The sequence below is a fragment of the Schistocerca piceifrons genome, chromosome 5 (genome assembly GCF_021461385.2).
Source record: "Schistocerca piceifrons isolate TAMUIC-IGC-003096 chromosome 5, iqSchPice1.1, whole genome shotgun sequence".
Lineage (NCBI taxonomy): Eukaryota > Metazoa > Arthropoda > Insecta > Orthoptera > Acrididae > Schistocerca > Schistocerca piceifrons.
This window is the reverse complement of record NC_060142.1, coordinates 29,044,204-29,071,247: the sequence shown is the minus strand read 5'-3', so window position 1 is coordinate 29,071,247 and position 27,044 is coordinate 29,044,204. Positions and strand designations below refer to the sequence as shown.

General features: G+C 41.2%; 1 protein-coding gene across 1 annotated transcript in view; it reads right to left on the bottom strand.

Moving 5' to 3' along the window:
* The window catches only part of LOC124797981 (retinol-binding protein pinta-like), a 152,052-nt gene that overhangs the window by 29,028 nt on the left and 95,980 nt on the right, over nt 1-27,044 (bottom strand). Inside the window, exon 5 of the mRNA XM_047261159.1 lies at nt 4,864-4,974. Coding sequence (XP_047117115.1) covers nt 4,864-4,974 — 111 coding nt within the window. The remainder of the gene's footprint in view (nt 1-4,863; nt 4,975-27,044) is intronic.

Here is a 27,044-nt window from a genome sequence, read left to right as displayed (position 1 = left end):
GTAAATTCGGATTCGAGTCGCGGCCCAACAGAAGTTTTCACTGTCGTCATTCCACTGTAAAGCTGATGGTTATGCATATTCGAAACTATGAATACATTTCATATATATTTTATGGATCGTGTCAGATAAACTTGTATCTTACCGTGCTTCTCTGAAACGTGTGAAATGGCAAACCTTACCGGACTATGCTTGTAGCTGGATGTGGGAGAAGCTGGAAGACAGCCACAGGGAAACAAGTGATGTGGGTTTTAGGCAAGCGGTCGTAAAATATCTAACCCTTGTCCCTGTGTTTATGTGACGAGGGAGCGTACAACGCGAGCGATTTACTTGTTTTATCTCCAGGTATCTTACATGTCAACATGCGTTTTAGAACTCGTCATCATTGGTGAAGAAACGCCAATTTGATTTTTAATTTAAAAATTGTGAATGACATGGACATAAACAGCGAAAATATCTTTGAATGTTGTGGAACGTCATACATACCGCGTAATTTAAAAATAATGATTGACTTAAAATAAGCTCACGGCGATGTAGGGGCGCGACGTAATGCACACAGCGCTAGACGCTGAGCAGACAGTTGTCTAGTGTAAAGTTGATGCAGGGCATCGATTTCTCATGCAATTAAACTCCGGAGTGACTGGTAAAAAGAACTTTGATCAGAAAATTTCAGCACACGCAGACGGTTACTAGTGAAGGTACTTACGGCAACTAATAATATTTGTATTTCAACTTTGTATCAGTAAGATAAATGTCGTTGTCCAGTGTTTTCGCTTTAGCACATGATGATTTGGTAATGCAGTGCTAAATCAGAACTGAATCACCGTATAAATATATTTCCATTCCTATATTATTTCATTGTTCTCTATGATTTACTTCTGAGCACTGCATACGAAGCTGAAACTATTAAAGCATTGCAGTTGGATTTATTGTTATGTTTCATGTGCTGTAAAAGTCAGTTATTGTGATTCAGTTATATTTTTTTCGCTGCTTGCGTGAAATATATTATTACATGATGTCAGATAACGAGATCACAAATGATGCATTCTTCAGGGACTGTAGTTTGTCAATAGACATGCAAAGTCGAGGTGATGAATGGTCACGTTTCCTGGACACATTCAGACGAGAAGACTGAAGGTCTGAGTCTGACATGTTAACGACATTAATGGAAATTATGTTGGGATATGAAGAGTGCACTTGTAAAATAGATCAGAGTACCAAGGAACTTACTGTAAAGATTTATCAAACTGACAAAGTTATAAATAAGGTGGGTGACGAAACGTAAACAGGAGACAGACGCACTCACAGCTCAGTTAGATCTGCAGGTCGTAGAAAATACGAAACGTTTTGAGACAGTCGAATCTGATATCGATGAAGTACAAAAGGGACTCGGCAAAAAAGTTGCGGTCTATGATGAGCACTTTGTGAGGCAGACTAGGGAAATGTAGGAGTGTAAACGTAGGGTGCAGGCCATTATACCAAACCATGATGCTTAGGCACACCATTTTGAACAGGTGTGCAATGAGGAAAACAAGATGCAATAGCTTGTTGGTAGTGTTAAACAGAAGGTGGGCAACAGTTTAAAAATTAAATTTAATCAGGAAGTTTCATATCACTGCACACTTCGCTGCACAGTGAAAATCTCATTCTGGATACGTCCCCCAGGCTGTGACTAAGCCATGTCTCCGCAATATCCTTTCTACCAGGAGTGCTAGTTCCGCAAGGTTCGCAGGAGAGCTCCTGTGAAGCTTGGAAGGTAGGAGACGAGATACTGGCAGAAGTAAAGCTGTAAGGACGGGGCGTGAGTCGTGTATGGGTAGCTCAGAGGGTAGAACACTTGCCCGCAAGAGGTAAAGGTCCCGAGTTCGAGTCTCGCTCTGCCAGGAAGTTTCATATTACTGGAGACTCAGCTGCAGAATGAAAATCTCATTCTAGTATTGACATGAGGCCGGGATATTGGCAGATCTCTTTGCACAAGAATTCCATGCAGTACACAGCATCCTTGTATGAAGTAAGGAACTACCAGTACTGTGTACTACGGTTTCGCCGGAATGTTTCTGCCTCAGCTTCATAAGATCATTGGACACAGTCCTTGGTAAAAAATTAATTAAAAAAATGACAATGTGTGTAGCTGATATTTTTATTCTGACCCAGAACATGTTAAGAAAAAAGAAGAGGTACTCATCACTTTTGAATAGGCAGTTGAAATGGCAAATTTAGAGAAGTCTGGTTTTGAATGGATGAAATTAAGATTCTTGGACATGTAATTAATGAACAAGGATACAAACCCGATGAGAAAAAATTACAAGTAGTTAAGGAACTTCCAGCACATCACTTTCAAAACACAGCTTAGAGGAATTCTCAGGCGATGTGGATAGTATAGGGAGTTCATTAGTGGTCATTTTGATTAATTTTTCTTTTGCTACGAGTATACAAGACAAGAGGAGATGTTGAGTCATAAGCTCATTTACCAAAATCTTTACTACCAATTTCAAACATATGATAGGTACGATAGGCAATTACATCTCTATCATTGAAACTTTCAAGACCAGGTACACTAGGAACTCCGCTACCACCTCTTACTATGGCAACGGTGAACCATCCATTTCCATGTGAGAAAGTGTCGTTTATATCCAAGCTAAAATTAAGGGAACATCCAAGAAATACACAAGGTCCATTGACGAGAGCGTGGGCTGCAACACTCTCCACTGGAATGCGATTTTTCTTGTCTCCTGATGTTGTAAGTTCAATGTTTTCTATGGTTTTGTAGAATGTTGTGCGGCTACGACGATACCTCCTGTAGGGCATGCTGCCTGTGCAGCAGCAAGACACAGAACGAGGGAAGGAGGGTAGCGCGAGAACGCGCTCGCTTATCTACTGTGCGAGGACACTGACCTTAGACAAGGACTTAGTGGCCAGCGGAACCTTATCCCGGACGCGCACGCTAGCAAAACTAGTGCGCGCGTCCCCGCTGCCGCGCCGCCAACACCAAGCGATAAGAATGTTTACATCTGCATCTTACTAAACAGATTCTGTCGCAATGGACTGACGAACTCCAATGTGCCTTAGAAGAGATTAAAAAACAACTGTGCAATATGCAGTTACTTTTACTTCAAGACTTGAATAAGGAGTTTTTATTTGGCCTGAGACAGTTCGGATTTTGGATTGGGTGGACATCTGGACCAAGTGGAGGAGTTAAATCCCACGATACACAAACTATTCCATTTGTGAGCATGACTCTAACTAAGTGGGGATGTAAATAAACCACAAGGAGAGAGGCATTTGCAACCTTGTGGGGATTCACAAAGCTTATTATATAGCAGGAACATTTACTAAATTTTGTCAACTGAAGGTTGACCGGGGGTTTGAGGGGGGGGGGGGTTGGGGAGGAAAGCGAAAGGGTTATTGAAATCAGCTGCAGATTTTGTGCAGCATCAGTTGTAATGAGTGAAAATTTGTCTGTACCGTTAACACGATCCCGGAATCTACTGCTTATTAGGCAGTTGCCCATCCCCCATGCAGTTGTCGATACTTGCCTCTTTGGTGAACGCAGAGCGCGGTTGTAAAGGGGTCGTGGATTAGCTTCCGTGGTGCATGTATGGTGCAGTATCGGCGCCGTGAGTGCAGAACGCAGTTTACGTAATTAATATTCATACCACGGGACTTCCGTATTTCATATCAGTGTTGACAGTTCACGGGAGGTGATTTATTTGACAATGGCAAATTCCGAAATCGCGTGTCGTGTCGACAGAGCAACAATCAACCGCATCGGGTGGGTTACTGGACAAACAATGGAAACAGAAAAAATGACAGAGAAACGTATAATCGGTTTAACCAAATATCATGAGTGTAGATACTTTTCGACCGTATATCTTCCAGATAAATCATCGAACAACCGTGTCGCAACCGGCTGCATGTACTCTCGAGAGATAGACTAAGTACTCCACAAGAACTGACTAATGCCTGGACTTTATGTGTTGTGCTCCAGGGATTTGTACCAAGTGGTTCATTTTTCAACGGTGGACTTCGCTACGTTTCAGCGGAGAACATGGCTGAAGTGCTAATGGATGATTACAGCGATTATCGGTATATTATTTGTGAACAATGCAGTCCAAAATTTAAAGTATTTAGCAACCAGAATATATTTGGATCTTGTCAAACTTGGATCCCATCGTGTGTCTCCCCAAACTGTGTAATCACACACATTGCAGGATTACACTTCTAGCTGACAGTGGGGAGGCAAGGAGACAACTGCGGGAAAACCATGTACGTTGGGTTTACGCACGCGGTCGTAAAATATCTAAACCTCGACCCTGAGTTTATGTGACTTGGGCAGTGTAGAAAATGAGTATTGTAGCTCTTTCACCTTCAGGTGTCTTACACTTGGCATCAGTCGACATTGTGCTTGTACCACCCTTGGACTACGCGACTGAAAGCCTCATGGCCTTCCCAATATATTTTCAGTCGAGTTCTAGCTTTGCCCAGTTCATTTGATGGAAATCTACACTGCTATGTCCACTAAAAACGCTCCTCCTGCGGCAAGAGATGGGCTACACGAATGAAGCTTTTCATGTCATATACATACAATCATTATTAAGTATTTTGTGCACAGAACACGTTGACATCACATTATCGATGTAGTCAGTGAGATATTTTATGAGATTTCGAGTCGTGGCGTGAAAAATTATGGTTTAATTGCGCAACAAAGATGTATTACTGGCGCATACTGGAGATCAAGCAGTCAAACTTGGTCTCAATTGCGTTCAATTCTCCAGAAATATTGCCTGTTGTATGATTTTCCCTCATTTATAGGAATAAGAGCAGTGAATAACAAAATTAAAAGTCGAGTGAATAATTTTTTCTTACCCTTTTCTGCAACTTTTCTGAGAGAGCTGTCTTCAAAATTTTCAGTACGAAATCAGTTATTTTGTTCGCATTTACCAAATGGAATCCTTTCAACCTCCGGCAATAGGCACTCTGAAAAAAAGAAAACAATCAGATAGTCAAGTTAAGTCAAAGTTGTTGATTACTGTAATATCCTGTATGGTTACTCATATGTGGCAGATGATAAGGTGCAAAGGACCAATTGAAATTGAACACTTAAAATTACAGTGACTCGAGTATAAATCTTAATACAATTGACTGTGAACTGTTTCAACTATCCAAACCAACAGGCTTGACATGAGTAGCAAAACCTTTTTATATTATTGTACTATTATAGATAATTATGAAGATACATAAGTGGTATATGAAACAACTGCCTAATATGGGTGAGGCCACGTTTGGATATAAACAATGCCAAAACAGCCACTGTAATTCCACTGGTAGTGGGAGAGTTAAGAGAGTAGAAATAATAGTGTTTGAGAAATAACTATAAAGGTAATAATAATAACATTAATTATAATAACTGTTGAAATGTTGATGGGAATATGACAAAAATGTTGAAGTAAAAAGGTTCTGATAGTAATGGGTTGTAAGACACTGAAATGTTCATAGGCTTTTTTATAGCGATGCGCCCTGGAACATGAGTAACTACTTTGAAACAAGTGAAACATTACTGTTATTTAAGGAAGCCATTAGTTAGCTACCTTTCAGAGATTGAAATGTGAATCTGCTATGTGAGAGACCGAAGGGAAGGTTGTTTCCGAGCAATGTAGTACACTCACTTGCTCAGTAAAATGTATCACGACGGGTTCCGTTTGACAAGCATCCACTGTCACGTACAAGGATGAATGAAGCTATCATTTTGTCTATGTTGTGAAAATAAGTGTAGGCAGGTTGGTGAAATACGATCAAAATGGTAAATGTCACGGAGACATTTATTTAGTTTCAGGAGTAGTGTTAGATTTCATGACAATACCTTTGTAGTATGTCATTGCTGTAGTGAACTGCTGAATGACCAATGCTTCCAGAAGTTGATTTTCGCTGTGCGTGGAGTAATTAATTCTTCTCGCAAGTTTTAAATGTATCCAGCCATGTTTAGAGTTTGATCTAATATTACTGCTAGTGTATTCACAAGGTAACATAAAATTGTGTTTTTCCAGTTTGGAGGAATTTATGAAAATGTATGCTCATAGGACATGAATAATGAACCAGAATAGTTTCGGATTTTGATTAATTAATGTCTTCTACCCATCTCTATAATATAACATTATCCTGAACTTATTAGGATCTGTATTTAATGTGAGGGTAGGTCGGCAGCAAAGAATAAGTATTGGAACAGGGACGATGGCACATATTTAATAATTATATAGAATAATAGATGACCTGATAACGATCCATAGGAAACACCAGTAGCTGCCTAGAGAGGCTACTGTTCCACAGTTCAGTTTTCCGCCACGGAAGGGGTCACTTCCGGTGGGTAAAGTAACCTTAACCCCTCACTTTTCCAGTCTTCAGCTAAAGCTTTTGGGCCAACAGTCCAAGAATGCAGAAACAAAATATTTTGTACGGCATAAAAATTAATGGTGGCAGATGTAGGTCATTTCTTCTACGCAAAAAACTCGTGCACGTACTTGACAATGTGGTCACACCTGGTAGACCTTGCTATTGAGTCTTCATGTGATTTGCTGTTTTAGGTCATACACTTTATGTGTACCAATTAATGCAATTTTTCACCTTGATCACCTTAATTTTTTAACTTTATGCATTAGCTTGTTTAGTCTTAAACCATCATCGGAGTCACGTTAGAAGACTGTTGATACATTTTATCGCGTCAAATTCATATGTATAGCCGTACTGTGGACATGTGACTCTTAATTTGATTCTGGTAATGGCTTGAGCCGAAACATGTTAATTCGTATAACAATAAAAAAACAGCGGAAATGCAATCAATCGAAACCAACAGGAAGGCCTATCAAGGTTTCAGCACAGCAATCGAAAGCTTTGAGCCACATTGAAGGTTGACTTGAATACATTATGGGAGATTATTGTACCTAGAGGATAGTGCACATAGGAACACACAATGTGTTGTGGTAAGTACTTCGGTCTAGCGATTGAATCGTATGAAGGAGTGTACACAGGAAGGCCATAAGCACTTCTACCATTTTCTAGTGTTTGTTGTTGTTAGACGTGAGGTTGTGCACTGTGCAGTATTTACAAATATTTCGCGTTCTACGTGTTTAAGTGCTGTACGGTGCTTTGAAGTTATTTGGAATATATTGTTAATTTTTCTTGTACAGTACTCCACCGTGAGTAAAACGGCAAATACTTTTAGAACAATTTTTATGACATGTGGAAAGTTAAGCTGTACTTCGTTGATTGTGTGTCATGTTCTACCCTGAACCTGAAACAAGGTTCTTTTATCATGGTACATGTTATATTTTAAAGTCTTAACTATTTTACCAGTCCTGAAAACTGAAATTAGTTTTAGTTTCCAATAGCTTGTATTTCAAAATATATGTAACTGACAACTTGTTTTTAATAATACTTCCACTTAATTTGATTTGATTTCACTTACTGATTATTGACGTGTGGTAGAGTAATAATGTAACACATAGACTAGTAAAACAGTATTGACAAGATTTTCTCGACAGCAATGCTTTTAAAATTCAATCGAATAAATGTTTCTAGATATATGAAAATTGGAAATTTAAGTTAAAATCTATGGGACCAAACTGCTGAGGTCATCGGTCCCTAGCCTCACACATTACTCAATGTAACTTAAACTTCACGTTAAGTACAATGCACACACCCATACCCATTTGGAAAACAGTAATTTTTCAGAGTAATTTTTGTATTTTCGAAAAAAAGACTGCAGCGTATAAAAACTGAATGGCAGTATTTAAAAATGAAATAAGAAAATATATTAAACCTCTATTGCAGGGTCAGGTGGAGGAACTCTGAAAGGTTTACTGAAGTACAACACTCTCCATCAGTGAAAAGTAACAGTATCAAGTGGCATGTGACTCATAATATGCGTACATATGTCAAAATTTCAGCTGTGTGTGTCTACTGAGGTGTACAGTAACGGTATCTATCCCTCCATTTTGACGTTTACTAATACTACTCTGTCTTTGCACTACTGCTGGTAGTCACTTTCAGTAATAAGATATGTTCATATGGCTAGCCACAGCAGAGACACACATCGACTCCTGCGTATCCAGTTTAGAGCTTATCAAGCATGATGATGGATCATTATTACAATGTGGCTACAGTGTGACTTTCTGATGTACCCTCACAATAATCTTCGTCTTTATCGCTGTATATTTTAGGTCTAACACAGTTTATGAGCAGCTGCTAATATGATAGTCTTATCAGTGCAACATATCATTTACTTCAAAAATATTTTAACCTCATCAAACATATGAAGAGATATTTATCATACAAAGTGTGCATATGAGTGCATGTTTGTGCATGTCTAGTGTTTTGGTGGAAGCTTGTGAAAGTACTAGTGTGTGCACGGTAAGTGGCAGGGAGTGTGAATGTGTACGTTTGTGTACTGTGTGTATGTACTTGATTGCATGCATGGTTACATGTATGTCTGTGATGTGCTTTTACATGTCTGTTTACATGTTTTTGCATGTGTGTGTGTGTGTGTGTGTGTGTGTGTTTTGTTGTTGTTGTTGTTTTTGTTATCTGTGTGTGGATGAAGTGACTTTGTGACTGCATGTTTATCTACAGTGAGGTGAATGTATAAGCACACTACCACTACTATTACCATGTAACTGAAAATCGAGGTGCATAGAAATAATGAAAAATACCGAAAAAACCGGAAGGTAAAAAATTTACACATAATACCATTCTTGGAACTCCATACTGGAACCCAACCGGTGTGAAAACGTTGTGAGGGACTGTCCACCGTGAGAACGAAGACCAAGAGACGTGATTGGTCCAACCTGAACTTTCACTTATCAAAAGTCGGTCATTCACACTGATGTCTGAATCCCACACCTTCTTTGCATAGAAGAACTAATCTATTACGCCATCTAGGATTTCTCCTGCCAGTTTTACCCAAAGCAGTGAGGAAGAAGGAGGAGGGGAGGGGGTTGAGACATCACTGGTGGCAGAAATCAGAGCCAGTAACGAAACTAAAAAGCTGCTACTGATGGTACTTGCTGCCAATGCAACTTTGTAGTTACACGCATTAGGCACAGTTGTTGAAACATCAGGTATGAGAAGAAAAATTGTACTGTGCTGGCAGTAAAATTTATGATGGTGAGTAAAATGTAGACATCCACAGTGTTGAGTTCAGAAAGATTATGATAGTCAGCTCTTGTCTGTCTATGGCGAGCTGCTATGATAGTTGCTGAAGTCTTCTTGATACTTGTTTAGAATGTGATTTCTCGACCCCAAAAAATAAACCGCTCATGGAGTGTGCATTGTAAGGCTTGCACAGCACAAACAGAATAATGTCTTGTCAGTAGTCGGGGAGAGCTGCAGCAGGATACTTTTTGGGTTCTGGCAAGACAGGTTGCAGTCCACATTGTTTATCATATCAGAATATGATACATTTTCGTGCAGTTAAATAAATGTCTTCAGAATATTTTTTGCAGGTCAATATTTTTGTGGTGTACAACAAACTACAATGATATATTTAAAGATTTCAATATATGTAAAAAACATTCTTGCAATTCGGCCCACATCAGACCTGAGTAAAAACTGTAGCATTAAATGATCATCTCCAGCTCATAGCTGCTGCTTACGAAGATGACGGATGTAAGAGCTACATAACAATATTACTTCCGGCTAACTTCGCACTTCAGTGACCCCATAAGACAAGAGCTAATGTGGGTTGGCTACATGCCACGGGCAATTACACTGTTAATGACCTTGAATGAATGCTGTGTTAAAGAGTGTGGTGGTGTTAAATTCAAAAGAGCAAGATGGCGGGACTAACCCAATTATGGAAGTGAGAAGCTGATAAACAACTGAAACAGAAGAAAAAATCTTCAAAAATCGAAAGACTTTGAAATGGCCGAACTAACTCACTTCTGCTCGCAGACATTATGACGCCATGTTTAAAAGCCTTCCATCGATTTCAAAGAAACTGGTTGCTCAAATAAAATATCAAGTGGAAATTTAGTCGGTTGAAAGGTCTTTTCATTCGTCATTTTTCTCTGATTAAAAGCTTCCCTTTCTAATATCACACTTAAGTTGTGTCAAAACACTGTGGCTAAAAATAACGTCATAATCACATAGGTAACAGTATTTTTTACGGAATAAACACGGCGAGGTACCAAATGAAACTGTTGGCTAAAGTACTAAGCAAAGTAGGCAAGCACACAAACAAGTGTTAGTATGGATTAAGCGTACTGCCAGCTACTGAAAGAATGCAGCTGATGTATTCTATGCTAAATGAGAGTGTGAACAAAAACAAATCTAAAGACAAACCATTTTAGGAAGGACGAAGATTACAATAACACACACAATGTACATTTCAAATTTCACAATGCCATTTTCATGTTTAAACTGTCCATTGACATACTAACTACATTTGGAGTAGGTATACTGGAGGTTGTGTACAAAAACAAGGTTTTGGGTAAGGCAGCTACGTTACCGATTGCATCCTATAATGCCAAAGCCCGATTTAAGTGTAAACTGATGAATATAATAATGCAGCTATCAAATAAAATCGTAATGCTCCAAGTATGGGCTCTAAAATACACAAAATAGCCAAAGACAAACGTAATGAGCAAGCATAATTTTAGGAGGGAGAGTCATTGTGGAGGCTGGTCGTCTGGTCTCCTCATTTTACCCTCTAGCAGGGTCCAAGCAGGCACACAGGAGGAGGGGTTTGCTAGCTATCGAAGGCTCCAGTGTTAGGTGCGTTATGGAGACCCTTAGGGAATTATCGTCGAGGGCTCGAAAGAAGTCCAATATATGCTCGGTATGTCTGCCTGATACTCTCGTCTGGGATGTGGAGGAGGCACTGCCTGCGGCTATCGAAGGTGTAGGCTGTAGTTATCTTGAGGTTACAGCTCATGTCGTCAACAACGACGCCTGTCGCTTAGGTTATGAGGCCATCCTCAGTTCTTATGGGTAACTGACAGAAGTGGTGAAGAGTGCGGGCCTCGTTTGTAAGGTGCAAGCAGAATTCATTGTGAAACTTCCTGGCAAATTAAAACTGTGTGCCGGTCCGAGACTCGGGACCTTTGCCTTTCGTAGCCAAGTGCTCTACCATCTGAGCTACCCAAGCACGACTCACAGGCCGTCCTCACAGCTTCACTTCTGCCAGTGCCTCGTCTCCTACTTTCCATCACACAGTTTTAATCTGCCAGGAAGTTTCACATCAGCGCACACTCCGCTGCAGAGTGAAAATCTCATTCTGGAAACATCCCCCAGACTGTGGCTAAGCCATGTCTCCGCATATCCCTTCTTCCAGGAGTGGTATTTCTGCAAGGTTCGCAAGAGAGCTTCTCTGAAGTTGGAAAGTAGGAGACGAGGTACTGGCACAAGTGAAGCTGTGAGAACGGTCCGTGAGTCGTGCTTGGGTTGCTCAGATGGTAGAGCACTTGCCTGCGAAAGGTGAAGGTCCCGAGTTCGACTCTCGGTCCGGCACACAGTTTTAATGTGCCAGGAAGTTTCATATCAGCACACACTTCGCTTCAGAGTGAAAATCTTATTCTGGAATTCATTGTTCCCATAGTTAATCGGGGTCCTGTGATTTGGAGCCATGTGAAAGGCCTCAACCAAATGTTCCACAATTCCGTGGTGGTCTTGTCAGTAGATTGCTAGGCCTGCATTAGAGGTGGACGGTTGTGGGACACCACTTTTTAGAGAAAAGGTTTACTATACACTACATGGATAGCAGAGTACATGTGACCATGGGATTTTTTAGGCCTTGCAGTAGTTTGAAATCCTCTGACGAACACTCGCCAGTGAGTGTGCAGAGAGAGAAATGAGGCCTCGTACAAAGTAAAGACATTTTGAGTGTTACAATTTTAATAGTATAAGTCGAAGTATTCGTAAGAATGTTCCATAATGACACTCCAAAAAATTCATCATGCTCAAATAGTTCTCAGAACAGAGAGCTGGCAGAAACCCGATGTAGCAAGCTTCGAAATGTTTAGGGGAGCACGGAATGCATATAGAAAAGACAGATTAGGCACCACACCATGTTGTGTGGTTCAAGGTCAAAACTGAGTCTGACTGTGAAGCTATCTGGGCACCAGTAAACGTGTAGGTCAATCATTGTCAATTATCGGATGTTTGTGCTGGTCACCCAACTCAGCCGTATCCCTTATAGAGGCGTTCATAGAAAGTCCACGCTCAGCAGCGCGGGAATATTCAGATAATACCATATTAGTTGGAGGAACCTTTGATCTACCAAGTATAGACTGCGATGTCTATGGATTCATTGCAGGTATGCTAGAAAGAGTAGATAAGCAATTATTGGCATCCCAATTAGACAGTGGACATCAATTTGTTTCAATACGATGAACATAGAGGAATTATGGGCAAAGTTTAACGGGTTGTAGATTGTGATCTGGAGAAGTATGTGACAAATAATTCGATTAAGATTGAGAAAGGCCCACAATGGAAATGGAAATGAGCGTTAGGCGTCATAGACCCGGAGGCCCCTTACGGGGCAGTTCCGACCGCCTTGGTGCAAGTCTTATTCCATTCGACGCCACACTGGGCGACCTGCACGCAGGATGGGGATGAAATGATGACGAAGACAACACAATACCCAGACCCTGTGCGGAGAAAATCCCCGACCCAGCCGGGAATCGAAGCCGGGCCCCTTAGAACGGCAGTCCGTCATGCTGACCATTCAGCTATCGGAGGCCCACAATGATTTGAAAACAAAATTCGGAGAATTCTGAGAAAGCAGCGATTGTTGCACTCTCGGTTCAAAGAAGAAAGCACAGATGACGAAAAACGTAGTAGAAATTCGTGGCAACAGAAGACAGTAAAAGGAAAGCTTAAGTTTTAAATTTCGCGTTTAAGAAATCACTCATGTAGGGGGGATACAGAAACATACCGTTGTTCGACTGTCGTACAGAATCTCATATGAAGGACGTAATAAGTAATAATAGGCATCCCTGATGTAGAGAAGCAGCAGAAAGAGTTCTAAGGCCGGCCGCGGTAGCCAAGCGGTTCTAGGCGCTTCAGTCCGGAACCGCGCGACTGCTACGGTTGCAGGTTCGAATCCTGCCTCGGGCATGGATGTGTGTGATGTGCTTAGGTTAGTTAGGTTTAAGTAGTTCTAAATTCTAGGGGACTGATGAGATAGATGTAAAGTCCCATAGTGCTCAGAGCCATTTGAACCATTCTTTTGAAAGAGTTCTAAACAAAGAAGTCACCATCCGTAAGGAACACCATTTCGGTTTTAAAGGAAGTATGCTGCAGCACTTATCTCTTACTTAGACTCCATTTATCGTGAATCTCTCGCCCAATGCAGAGTCCGTAAACAATTGCAGTTAAGTGCAGGTGACCCCCGCATACAAAAATGACAAGAGAACGAACCTACATAATTACAGTCCTACATCCGTAGTTTGTTGCAGAATTCTTGAACATATTCTTAGTTCAGATATAATAAATTTCCCTGAGGTGGAAGAGTTCCCTGAAGAGTGATGTGGACTGCTAAGGCAGCCAGTCCACAGTGACGGGTAGCCGAAAGAAAGGCACGCGTACACACACGTCGACTGGCATGAAGTCTGGAACAGGCTAACTATTGAATGCTAATAAGAAAAGTATGCAGCTCCTCGAATACTTAACTTTATTCTTTGTTGGTTTACAACGTTCTTCTTGAGACATTTCATACGATAACTCTCAAACTATGTAAGGCTAATGGCGCCTTGCTAGGTCGTAGCCATGGACTTAGCAGAAGGCTATTCTAACTGTCTCTCGGCAAATGAGAGCAAAGGCTTCGTCCGTATAGTCGCTAGCAAAGTCGCCGTACAACTGGGGCGAGTGCCCGTCCGTATCTCGAGACCTGCCTTGTGGTGGCGCTCGGTCTGCGATCACACAGTGGCGACACGCGGGTCCGACATGTACTAAATGGACCGCGGCTGATTTAAGCTACCACCTAGCAAGTGTGGTGTCTGGCGGTGACACCACAAAGAGGAACAAGCCTTTTCTCACAAATGAGCAGGGATTTAAAAAGCATCGTTTTTGCCCTTTTCTCACATGATACCCTGAAAACCATGGACGGAATTAAGCAGATATATCTCATATTCCCAGATTTCCAAAAAGCCTTTAACACGGTGCCTCACTGCATGCTGTTAACGAAGGTTCGAGCATATAAGTCAGGTGCTAGATATGTGACTAGCTCGATAACTTCCTAAGTAACTGAACCCAATATGCTGTCCTCGATGGTGACCGTTTGTCAGAGACAAGTGTACGCCAGCAGCGCCCCAGGGAAGTTTGGTTGGATGTCTCTCATTCTCTCTCTTTCTCTCTCTCTCTCTCTCTCTCTCTCTCTCTCTCTCTCTCTATATATATATATATATATATATATATATATATATATATATATATACTCCGTAAATGTAGAAAAATAAAAGTTAATTCAGATGAGTAGGAAAAATATCGTGCCATGATCGAATAAAGCGTTAGTAGTGAGATGCCTGAGACAGTCGCATCGATTGAATACTCGTATTTACGCATAATGCTGTGAAGCAATATGAAATGGAACAAGCACAAAAAGGTGACAGTCGGCAAGGCGAATAGTTGACGTCGGTATATTCGAAGAATTTTTGGAAATTGTAGCTCATCAATGAAGCAAACCATTCGCCTAAGGATCACTAAGCTAAGGTAAGAGAAATCAGGGCTTGTACGGAGGCGTTAAGATAGTAGTTTCTCCTCGCTCCATTTTTGAGTTGAAAAGGAAAGGAAATGACTGGTAGTGGTACAAGGTACCCTCTGATATGCACTATAGGTGAACAGTCGAGTATGTAAGTAGATGTAGAAGTAGGCGTTCTGACGATATCTTTATTGCTCTGTATCATTTAAACTGCATATTGCTGTAATACACAATTACACGATCATAATGCTCGGAATACAAGATCTAAACATGGTTATAGGAAACTGGTGGAGTAAGACAGAGATGAACATGGGGAGAGATAATGGTGGAATAAAACAGAGATGGATGGTCGATATCTTGTATATCTGGCGCTAGTGTCATAACGTAATTGTTCTGTAAGATTAAGGGAAAAAAAACGCATGCCTCGCATATTTGTGCTTCTGTACCTCACTTTGCAAGCACAATGAACCGTAAAGTTAAACATTTCCACATCTAAATTGTCTGTACTACTTATCAAAGAAGAGACAGCTTTCTTATTAGCACTACAGATACAACTTACAGGTTAGTCAACGAGCTTAATTCAGTCCTGGTACCACTCCTTAAATTTATCCGAATACGCCCTGCATTTTAACTCATTTTGTTCAACGTTTCACACGTTATTTTGTTCCACCAAATAAAATATTTTGGTTGCCCTTGTAACTGATTTTGATCTGCATCAATGACTTCCGCATCGGCTACAAATTTTCTTCCCCTGAGCGCTTCTTTCAATGGTCCAAACATACGGAAATCGCTGGGAGCCAGGTGCAGAATGTATGGAGGGCATTCCAGGAATTCGAATCCCAACTCCTTTATTGTTTGGACCGCCCGTTTGGCAGAACGTGGCCGAGCGATATCTTGCCGCAAGATGACGCCTTTTCGCAGTTTCCCTGACGTTTGGGTCTCATAGTAGGTTTCAGTTTAGTTCGCAACACATCAGATAGTTCTCACTGTTCACGCCTCTTGGCGTGAAATGAACCGCTACGGCTCCTTCCATGTCCCAGAGTAGTGTTAGGAGCTGATGATTGACGTTAAATTTCTTAACTCCTAATGCTGATGGGTGTTTACAAACCATGCTCGCGGCCTTGCTTTCAGGTTAGTGATGATGCACCCACGTATCATCTACAGTAAAAATTTCCTGTAAAAATCAATCTCCCTCGCGATGATAATGTTTACTAGTGGCATCCATCTCTTGTGCCTTGTACCTCGCTGACCATCCTTTCTGTACCCACCTTGCAGACCACTTTCCGAAAATTTAGCTGTCGTGCAAGATGGACTACGCTGAACCGTGACTGATATGAATTGGTGATTTCGTCCACTGTGACTCATCTGTTTTTCATAAGCATACCTTAAGCGACTTTCAAATTGTTCTCAGTTGTTAACGTCCATGGCCTGCCTTACCTTCCCTGAGTGAAGCGCTCTATCCATTCGCAGATCTCGCGTCGTGATAAACAGCTGTCACCATACTGCTCTTTCATTCGACGAAATATTTCTGCGGGTGAACACCTACCGCAAACAAAAATCGAATCACTACCCTCGTTTCCTCCTTGGTGCAGATCGACAATTCAGCTGCCATGTTTCGCAGTCTGCTACAATACAACGGCTAATGCGGGGACAAGAGTGACACATTGTATATAATTGTTACAGTCGACAATACATCAGCCTTGGATACTAGCAGTGTTATCAAGTCCTATGGCGAGAAATTGCAGAAGTCCCTTTATTTTTCTCTTCTCATCATATGTGAAAATTTGTTCTAGAACACTGCAGAACATACGTGGTCACTACTGCTAATCTACTTTACAACTTAAAGTGCAGTTGTTGAGCGGAATTAATAAAGTAAACAATGCTTTTCCTCTGACGTTGTTCTGACACTATCTTATGCTATCAAAAAGCAGTTTCACGTAGTTCACTATTCATCCATTCATCTTCACATACTTGGAATGTATTTAACATGGCGTTATGATCAGAATGCTCACCTCTATCAAATGTTTTTGTTAAGGGGACATTCTATGTCCTATGCTACCAACGTCAAATTATCCAATTTTGTGACCCATTATCTTGGAAATATTTTAAGCCACCAATTTACAATTTTCTATAATTATTGAATGCATCTTTCTAGATACACTGAACTAGAATTATTACTAAAATTGTATTGTGGAACATGTTATCTTTTTTTTCATACACTCTATTTTTGACATAATTTTGTAAATAAATGAACATAAAAACAAAATAACTCAAGATATTTTAATTATTCTAGTTCCATATGTGTTGAAACTCACACTTAGCATGCTGTGAAAATTTCATGTCTCTTTCATCAGTACTTATTTAGGAAACGGGTCATTTATTGCAAAAAATGTAGTCCACTAGTATTGAGGTTTGAAATTTTTTTATTACAAAATCTTATACAGACTTACATTTCTGTGTCTTTTATGCACTATAATTGCCCTGGCCGATAGTCTGTGCCTTCTTCAGTGTCACAACCGCCCAGTGCTGGCCTCCTCATTTTGTTTCTTGTTTCTTTTGTCATTTGCTGAGCAGCTAACTCTGCTTCGCGTACACAAAGCTCATCCAGTTCCCACAGTCTTCTTTAGCTGTGTTCTGTCCAAATCTTACCACTAACTTCTCCAGAATCTTAAGTCCCTCATAGTTACCACCATTAAAAGTTATTACATTATCAGACACTGCTAACGTTAGAGTGATAAGGCCAACAAATACATTTTTATGCACATGGCGCGAGACAACATTATTGAAGGTATCATTCACAATCTGTGTCTTCCCATGTAAACACTTCTTTAGTAGCTCAGGATTTGCCAAATCCCTGTAAATACATCTAAATCTACATCTACATCTACATCCATACTCCGCAAGCCACCTGACTGTGTGTGGCGGAGGGTACCTTGAGTACCTCTGTCGGTTCTCCCTTCTATTCCAGTCCCGTATTGATCGTGGAAAGAAGGATTGTCGGTATGCCTCTGTGTGGGCTCTAATCTCTCTGATTTTATCCTCATGGTCTCTTCGCGAGATATACGTAGGAGGGAGCAATATACTGCTTGACTCCTCGGTGAAGGCATGTTCTCGAAATTTCAACAAAAGCCCGTATCGACCTACTGAGCGTCTCTCATGCAGAATCTTCCACTGGAGTTTATTTATCATCTCCGTAACGCTTTCGCGATTACTAAATGATCCTGTAACGAAGCGCGCTGCTCTCCGTTGGATCTTCTCTATCGCTTCTATCAACCCTATCTGGTACGGATCCCAAACTGGTGAGCAGTATTCAAGCAGTGGGCGAACAAGCGTACTGTAACCTACTTCCTTTCTTTTCGGATTGCATTTCCTTAGGATTCTTCCAATGAATCTCATTCTGGCATCTGATTTACCGACGATCAACTTTATATGATCATTCCGTTTTAAATCATCCTAATGCGTACTTCCAGATAATTTACGGAATTAACTGCTTCCAGTTGCTAACCTGCTATGTTGTAGCTAAATGACAAGGGATCTTTCTTTCTATGTATTCGCAGCACATTACACTTTCTACATTAAGATTCAATTGCCATTCCCTGCACCATGCGTCAATTCGCTGCAGATCCTCCTGCATTTCAGTACAATTTTCCATTGTTACAACCTCTCGATACACCACAGCAACATCCGCAAAAAGCCTCAGTGAACTTCCGATGTCATCCACAAGGTCATTGATGGATATTGTGAATAACAACGGTCCTACGACACTCCCCTGCGACACACCTGAAATCACTCTTACTTCGGAAGACTTCTCTCCATTGAGAATGACATGCTGCGTTATGTTATCTAGGAACTCTTCAATCCGATCACACAATTGGTCTGATAGTCCATATGCTCTTACTTTGTTCATTAAACGACTGTGGGGAACTGTATCGAACGCTTTGCGGAAGTCAAGAAACACGGCATATACCAGGGAACCCGTGTCTATGGCTCTCTGAGTCTCGTGGACGAATAGCGCGAGCTGGGTTTTACACGATCGTCTTTTTCGAAACATGCTGATTCCTACAGAGTAGATTTCTAGTCTCCAGAAAAGTCATTATACTCGAACGTAATACGTGTTCCAAAATTCTACAACTGATCGACGTTAGAGATATAGGTCTATAGTTCTGCACATCTGATCGACGTCCCTTCTTGAAAACGGGGATGACCTGTGCCCTTTTCCAATCCTTTGGAACGCTACGCTCTTCTAGAGACCTACAGTACACCGCTGCAAGAAGGGGGCAAGTTCCTTCGCGTACTCTGTATAAAATCGAACTGGTATCCCATCAGGTCTAGCGGCCTTTCCTCTTTTGAGCGATTTTAATTGTTTCTCTATCCCTCCGTCGTCTGTTTCGATATCTACCATTTTGTCATCTGTGCGACAATCTAGAGAAGGAACTACAGTGCAGTCTTCCTCTGTGAAACAGCTTTGGAAAAAGACATTTAGTATTTCGGTCTTTAGTCTGTCATCCTCTGTTTCAGTACCATTTTGGTCACAGAGTGCCTGGACATTTTGTTTTGATCCACCTACCGCTTTGACATAAGACCAAAATTTCTTAGGATTTTCTGCCAAGTCAGTACATAGAACTTTACTTTCGAATTCATTGAACGCCTCTCACATAGCCCTCCTCACACTACATTTCGCTTCGCGTAATTTTTGTTTGTCTGCAAGGCTTTGGCTATGTTTATGTTTGCTGTGAAGTTCCCTTTGCTTCCGCAGCAGTTTTCTAACTCGGTTGTTGTACGACGGTGGCTCTTTTCCATCTCTTACGCTCTTACTTGGCACATACTCATTTAACGCATATTTGTCGATGGTTTTGAATTTCGTCTACTGGTCCTCAACACTATCTGAACTTGAGACAAATCTTTTGTGTTGAGCTGTCAAGTACTCTGAAATCTGCTTTTTGTCACTTTTGCCAAACAAAAAAATCTTCCTTCCTTTTGTAATATTTATATTTACGGCTGAAATTATCGATGCAGTAACAGCTTTATGATCGCTGATTCCCTGTTCTGCGTTAACTGTTTCAAATAGTTCGGGTCTGTTTGTCACCAGAAGGTCTACTATGTTATCGCCACGAGTAGGTTCTCTGTTTAACTGCTCAAGGTAGTTTTCAGATAAAGCACTTAAAAAAATTTCACTGGGTTCTTTGTCGCTGCCACCCGTTATGAACGTTTGAGTCTCCCAATCTATATCCGGCAAATTAAAATCTCCACCCAGAAGTATAACATGGTGGGGAAATCTACTCGAAATATTTTCCAAATTATCCTTCAGGTGCTCAGCCACAACAGCTGGTGAGTCAGGGGGCTTATAGAGACATCCGATTACCATGTCTGAGCCTGCTTTAACCGTGACCTTCACCCAAATGATTTCAAATTTCGGATCTCCGTCAATTTCCTTCGATACTATTGCACTTCTGATCGCTATAAACACGCCTCCTCCTTCACTGTCCAGCCTGTCTCTGCGGTATACATTCCAATCTGAATTTAGAATTTCATTACTGTTTACATCTGGTTTCAGCCAACTTTCTGTCCCTAGTAGGCCCCTACTATGTGGGCATTGTGACCGTTTATTAATTAGAGCAGTTCTGGGACCTTTCTATAGACGCTTCTGCAGTTTACTATTAACAGATTAATATTGTTATTCCCTGTTGCATTTTGCCTACTCCTATCTTGCCGCTTCTCAGGAGGCGTCTTGTCGGGCCTAGAGAGGGAATTCTCTAACCTAAAAAACCCACATGTGCACTCCACATGTACTCCGCTACCCTTGTGGCCGCTTCCTGCGTGTAGTGCACGCCTGACCTACTCAGGGGGACCCTACGTTTCTCCACCCGATAGCGGAGGTCGAGAAGGTTTCACCCCAGATCTCCGCAGAATCGTCTGAGCCTCTGGTTTAAGCCTTCCACTCGGCTCCAAACCAGAGGGCCGCGATCGTTTCTGGGAACGATACTACAAATAGTTAGCTCAGATTCCACCCAGCGAATGAGGCTTTCCGCCTTCACCAACTCCGCCAACCGCCTGTATGAACTGAGGATGACCTCTGAACCCAGACGGCAGGAGTCATTGATGCCGACATGAGCAGCAATTTGCAGTTGGGTGCACCCAGTGCTCTCTATTGCCGCCGGTAGGGCCTCCTCCACATCTCGGATGAGACCCCCCCGGCAAGCAGACAGAGTGAACACTGGCCTTATTCCCCGACCTTTCCGCTGCTGCCTCCATTACTGACAAAGGAAGAGAATGAGATTTTCACTCTGCAGCGGAGTGTGCGCTGATATGAAACTTCCTGGCAGATTAAAACTGTGTGCCCGACCGAGACTCGAACTCGGGACCTTTGCCTTTCGCAGGAGAGCTTCTGCAAAGTTTGGAAGGTAGGAGACGAGGTACTGGCAGAAGTAAAGCTGTGAGTACCGGGCGTGAGTCGTGCTTCGGTAGCTCCGTTGGTAGAGCACTTGCCCGCGAAAGGCAAAGGTCCCGAGTTCGAGTCTCGGTCGGGCACACAGTTTTAATCTGCCAGGAAGTTTCAAAGGAAGAGAATGTTTATGTGTAAAGTCATGCAGGGTGCCAGAAAATTCAGCCTGCCCATAATTACACCAAGTGTTTGGTGGAGATGGACACAAAGCATGACATGGCTTTTTATTGGTTGATATTCGATGAAAGAAAGTGCTCCACAGCTCTTTCCATCTACTCTAAATTATTACAGTTATCTCTAATGGCCGTCCTATAATATTCCTGTAATTCATCAATTACTTAGCGTGTTAGTCTTCCAGCACATTTTATTGTCTCGCCATCAGACAGTTTTGTGTTGCCTATATTGGGTTTTAGGTTATGCAGACGTGTTCCTATCCTTTTCTTGACATGTCGTACACACTCAAGTTTTTGTGTAGGAACACCATATGGCTTACTCTTTTGTACTGCAATGAAAGCCTTCCAGTCTCCATCACCTACGAAATTCACACATCTGACAACTCTCTCCTTCTGCGAACGCTGGAAAATGTTCTCTGCCTCTTTTACCTCCATTCCTTCACTTGCGCCATCATAAATTTTTATACACTACTGCTTATGAAGTAATCTGTTCTTCTGGTTCACTGAACAACCTTGGCGGTACTTACTGAGAACTTCAAAATCCTAAACTTTATCAGTGTCAATACTTATTGCAGATGTAAAACCATTTTTAGAACTAAGTCCACGCTTTTGCCACGTTCCATCCACATGCCTCTGTCACCCTCATTTTGTTCAATAGCTTCTTATGTGACAGCAACCATTGAATCTTCAACCACAGCATGTACAGAGTCCCCAATTGCTGTTACATATTTCGTACGCCTAGAAGGTGGTTTTGGCAACAGAGAACATTACCAGCCCTTGCATCTTTACCAATGTATCTAAGGCCATAGAACAGTCTCACATTAGTTTCATACAATTCATTACCTGAACACATTCATAAACAATGAAATGCTTTTTCGTTTTGACACTTCTTAAATGTAATAATTAGACACAACACCAATTCTAGCTCCAATATCCTCACAAAGTTTAACATCACCACCACAAACATAGCAAGAGACAGTTTCAGAAAGAACTTTGGAGGGATTTGCAGATCAATAATGACATTGTCCATAATGTCATTACCTTTATCACTGCCACCCATTTCTAAAGTTATTTTCCTTTTCGATGCACCTGGGAGCGTGGTCACTCCAGAAAGATTATCGTGATTTCCTTCACTGCTAGCACATATGTTTTCAAGTACTTCAGAAGAAAATGCAGGTCTCACATATCTGTTACCCACAGATTTGCATTTACTCGTACTTTTACGCTTAGTCGCTTTATTTACGCATAAAAAGCAATAGAATTTAGCTTAATACAAAAATAGCAGACGATTTCACTACTCTCAACGAAAACTGGTATCAGAAACAAGGGACTGCTTTGTTTATTCGTAATGCCATCTTCTGAGACGTAGCAGTAGGCACGAAACAAAGCAATTCACAGCCTTCTACACTGCGTAGTTTCCAATATATGACTGCTAACTGTGGCAGTATATGCGTAGGCGCGAAATTTGACAGTCACATGTCAACATTCAAAATATTATTTGAAGGTCTCACAATTGTCTGATTTTAATGTATTATACACCAAAATGTTCAGGAAAGTCCGAAGTACATTATGGAGTAGAAAACAGAAAATGTCAAACTGCAACGAATGTCACACACGACGTCCCTCTAATTAGTCAATGGAGAGCCATAGAATCGACACGTATTAATGTCGGTTTAGCAGCTCACACACACCTCGACGTCATGATAGAAAAAACAAAATGTGTGACAGATTACAAAGCTGTGGTCATAGACTACTTTTCTGTGTTACAGCTGAAACAACTATGTATTCAACTGCTTATGAAGGAACAATACAGGAACCCTCCCTAGTGATTGATAGTGTGTCAGATATGGTCTTCCTCGAGTAAAGTCAACAAAACTTCAGACAGCTTGGCCATGTGCCCCAGGGGAGTGATATGTGTATATTTTACATGCTAGATCTCAACACACAGATGGTGTTTGTTTCTTCGATATATCTGAAGAGAAAGGCACGGCAGTCTTATAGGAGGATCTATTACAAGGAGTGGTATAACAGTTAAAACTTTGAGTGCAGACATTTCTCTCAAAACTACACCAACTTTGCTCATAAAACTAGTAGAAATATGCTGAATCTATTCTTTTGAAATCATGACAGTTTCTATTATTATCATCACGATTGTTTGTTTAAAGAATAGATGTTACCGCAAGTCCTGCGCTATTTCAGACTTCATAACATTTTAATTATAAAGTAGGTACCACTTGAATTATTGTGGTACATAAAATTCATAGTGCTTTTTCCCCGACATGTGAGTAGATTGTGTGAAACACCCTGTGATGATCAAATTGCGTACAAAACTAGAATGCAAGAATCTACTGTATGTTAGAAACATTACAGATATGTCGGTAGAGGGGCGTTATAGAGCAAAAATATCAAATTTAAGCACTCAGATGGTTGCTGGTTTCGACGTAACGGAAGAGAAAGAGACACACTCTAAAAGGTGTTCTATTACAATAGACTATTACAGATTTGTTTCGTAAATTCAGGTGTGATATAACTTTGCATTAGTAAAACGGAACATGGTGTCGTGTACTAAACATCAACATCCTCGTCAGTTATAGCTTCTTGTTGTTGAACGTAAAATGATAGTGTTTTTTCCGACATGTGAGCTAATGGTATTAACGATTATATTCTATAATGTTATATCATGTGCCTGAAATGTTTGTAAAACGCACTTGTATAACAGTTTACTTACAGATATTTTAACACGAGAGATACTCTCATGTCAATTTTGCTTAATATATTTTCTTCAGAGTTTAAATCCTCGCTTTTTTTACTCTGATAACGCTGTTGAAATAACGTGGACATTCTGCGGTTATTGGTAGTTTTGGCACCAAAGTATAGGAAGCTTCGTTTCCCAATTTTACGCAGGGTGGACATGTATAGCCCACTGCAGTCTGATCATTTGTAATGGGCAGTGGTGCACTTCACTGGATGTTGTAAAATAATGAGGTGGGAATTTTATCCCACAGTCGAATTTATAAACTATATAAAACTAAAAGAAAATGGACTGCACCTATTTCTGTGGAAAAAGAACATTTATTATCGACATTATTGTCTTCATTTTAGTAGGTGACATTAAATACATTTGTTACAGTGTAGCATTTCAACATTACAACATTAGGACAACTGGCATTAGCGTGGGGTGGCTTGGGGCAATCTAGTGAGTGTATATATACATACATACATACATATATATATATATATATATATATATATATATATATATATATGTGTGTGTGTGTGTGTGTGTGTGTGTGTGTGTGTGTGTTTTTGTGTGTGTGTGGTCATTCTAGGTATCTGTGCTCCAGTCAGCACACGGCGTTTGGCGTGGGGTGTCCTTCATTTATCCCCTGTTGATTAGTGGGGTTTACATGCCATTCTGCTGGGAAAGGACCCTCGCGTCAAGGCAGGCTGGGTGCCTCTGCCCCACTGGTGGAATGACGGTTGGTCACCGAAAAACCGCGAGGCACTTGGTGATAGCAGGTGATCATCTGAAAAATCCTGTGTCCGATGTAGGTGGAGGGAAGAGGGAGGGAGGGAGGGAGGGAGGGCGAGGGATGATGGGAGGTGAGGGCCTTTAATTTTCGGCAGTTTGTGATCATACATTGAGGAGATCACACGTTGAACTGCCGCCTACTCTCCAACCTTTTAGGATGACAATTTTTCCCAGAACATGTGTTGCATTATTATCCGTTTATTATGACTGCTGTTTTTTTCACGACAATTTCGATGTGTAATTAGAACAGTGATGCAATTTTCATCAGTTGTGGTAGTCTGTATTGTCCTCAGTTACCTCGGCTGGAGGTTAATTGTCAAGCAGGCATCCATAGCGAACTCTAATGTCAAACAGCGATAAATGTAGTCGTCAGTTGTATGTTCACAGTTAATACACTTATTAAACTCCTCTCTGTCCAATACCAGCACCTCATCAGTTGAACATATTTCCCATCAGAAAGAACAGGGATGGAATCTTACACCCCAGCCTTTTTCCCACCAGCTTGTAGGTGTAGAATAGAATTTGCGTATGTCTGCCACTAGATTTGGGTGGTATCTTGAAACTTTCTCACGGCATTATAACACGAGTTGTATGGCATCGTAATTTTTTGAGTTATATTGGGATTTTAGGCATTTCTTGTGTAGCGCTATGCATATAGTTTTTATAGTTGTCTTACTAGGGTCGGTTTCATGATTAATTACGTTATTAGGACCGATCCTTCCTTCAGCTTCCCAACCAAAAATAAATAAAATGCACTAACTTAACCTTCCTCTCCTCCATCTCGTCAGTTTGCACATGTTGGGGGCTGCACTTGGGATTTCAGTCCAGGAGGACCAGGTTTTCAGTTGTGGAAATGCCACCGCCATTTTTAATTGCACAGGGTGGGACGTCAGCACAACTGTGGGACAAAAAATTTCCCACCAAGATTCGAAACTCCCCCCAATAAGGTAGGTGGTGGAGGTGGAAGGGTGGAGAGGGCGAGGGTAGAGACCCATGTGCCAGCTGAGGAAAACACGTGACATAATCTGGCGGGGAAGGGGGGGGGGGCGTGGGGGTAGTTAATTGATCAGTTGAATTGATTTACAGATCAATTTGATGTCAAAATTGCGCCACCACTTCCATCTCCATATCACCTATTGGAGAGCAAACAATATTCTAATGCCAGTAGTTGACATAGTGTATGTCTAGTGGGTATCAGTGGTGTCAACTACCTGGGGTATCAGCAACTGAGATGTAACATACTGGGGACATCCGTTGCTGGGGATGCCATCTAGATCATCATTTTTACATAAAATTTGTTCATTGTCCATATTATAGCAAAAATTATAATAAGCACCCATGTTGTGAGCAGATAGCATACTTTGGTGCTGCATGATTAACTATTGGCAGTATATAGTGGCTTGTTATGAAAATACAGTTTAAAAGAGCCTTGTCACGTAGTTACAATCGGTAAATGTTACTGATTTCCACAAAAGTTGGTTTCTGCACATTATCTGAAGTGTTCCTGGACCAATGTAATAAAAAGCAATACTACCATGTCTGATGGACATTTGAAATGTGAATATTGCATTGCGATACTTGATATATACAGTGTGTATGTTATTATCTTCTTCGCCCCTCCTACAATAACGTTTGGTCAGGTTTATTTTTATTCACAATTTCATTTAGGCCTAGAATCACATTAATGGCATTTTTCCAGTATCTGGTAGTAATTCGGACTGCATATTTGTTTGTGTGCTTGTTTAATTCACATATTATTTTAGTCATCAAGTATTTTTTATGGTTTTAGATTCGGTCAGACTTGTTCTGGTATGTTGACTTATTTAGGTCTAAAAATACAGCATAAACTACCTGCTTATGATGTTATTTATAGCGACATGTGTTGTGTAACAATTTAAATGAGGAAATACACTCCTGGAAATGGAAAAAAGAACACATTGACACCGGTGTGTCAGACCCACCATACTTGCTCCGGACACTGCGAGAGGGCTGTACAAGCAATGATCACACGCACGGCACAGCGGACACACCAGGAACCGCGGTGTTGGCCGTCGAATGGTGGGTGCTAGCTGCGCAGCATTTGTGCACCGCCGCCGTCAGTGTCAGCCAGTTTGCCGTGGCATACGGAGCTCCATCGCAGTCTTTAACACTGGTAGCATGCCGCGACAGCGTGGACGTGAACCGTATGTGCAGTTGACGGACTTTGAGCGA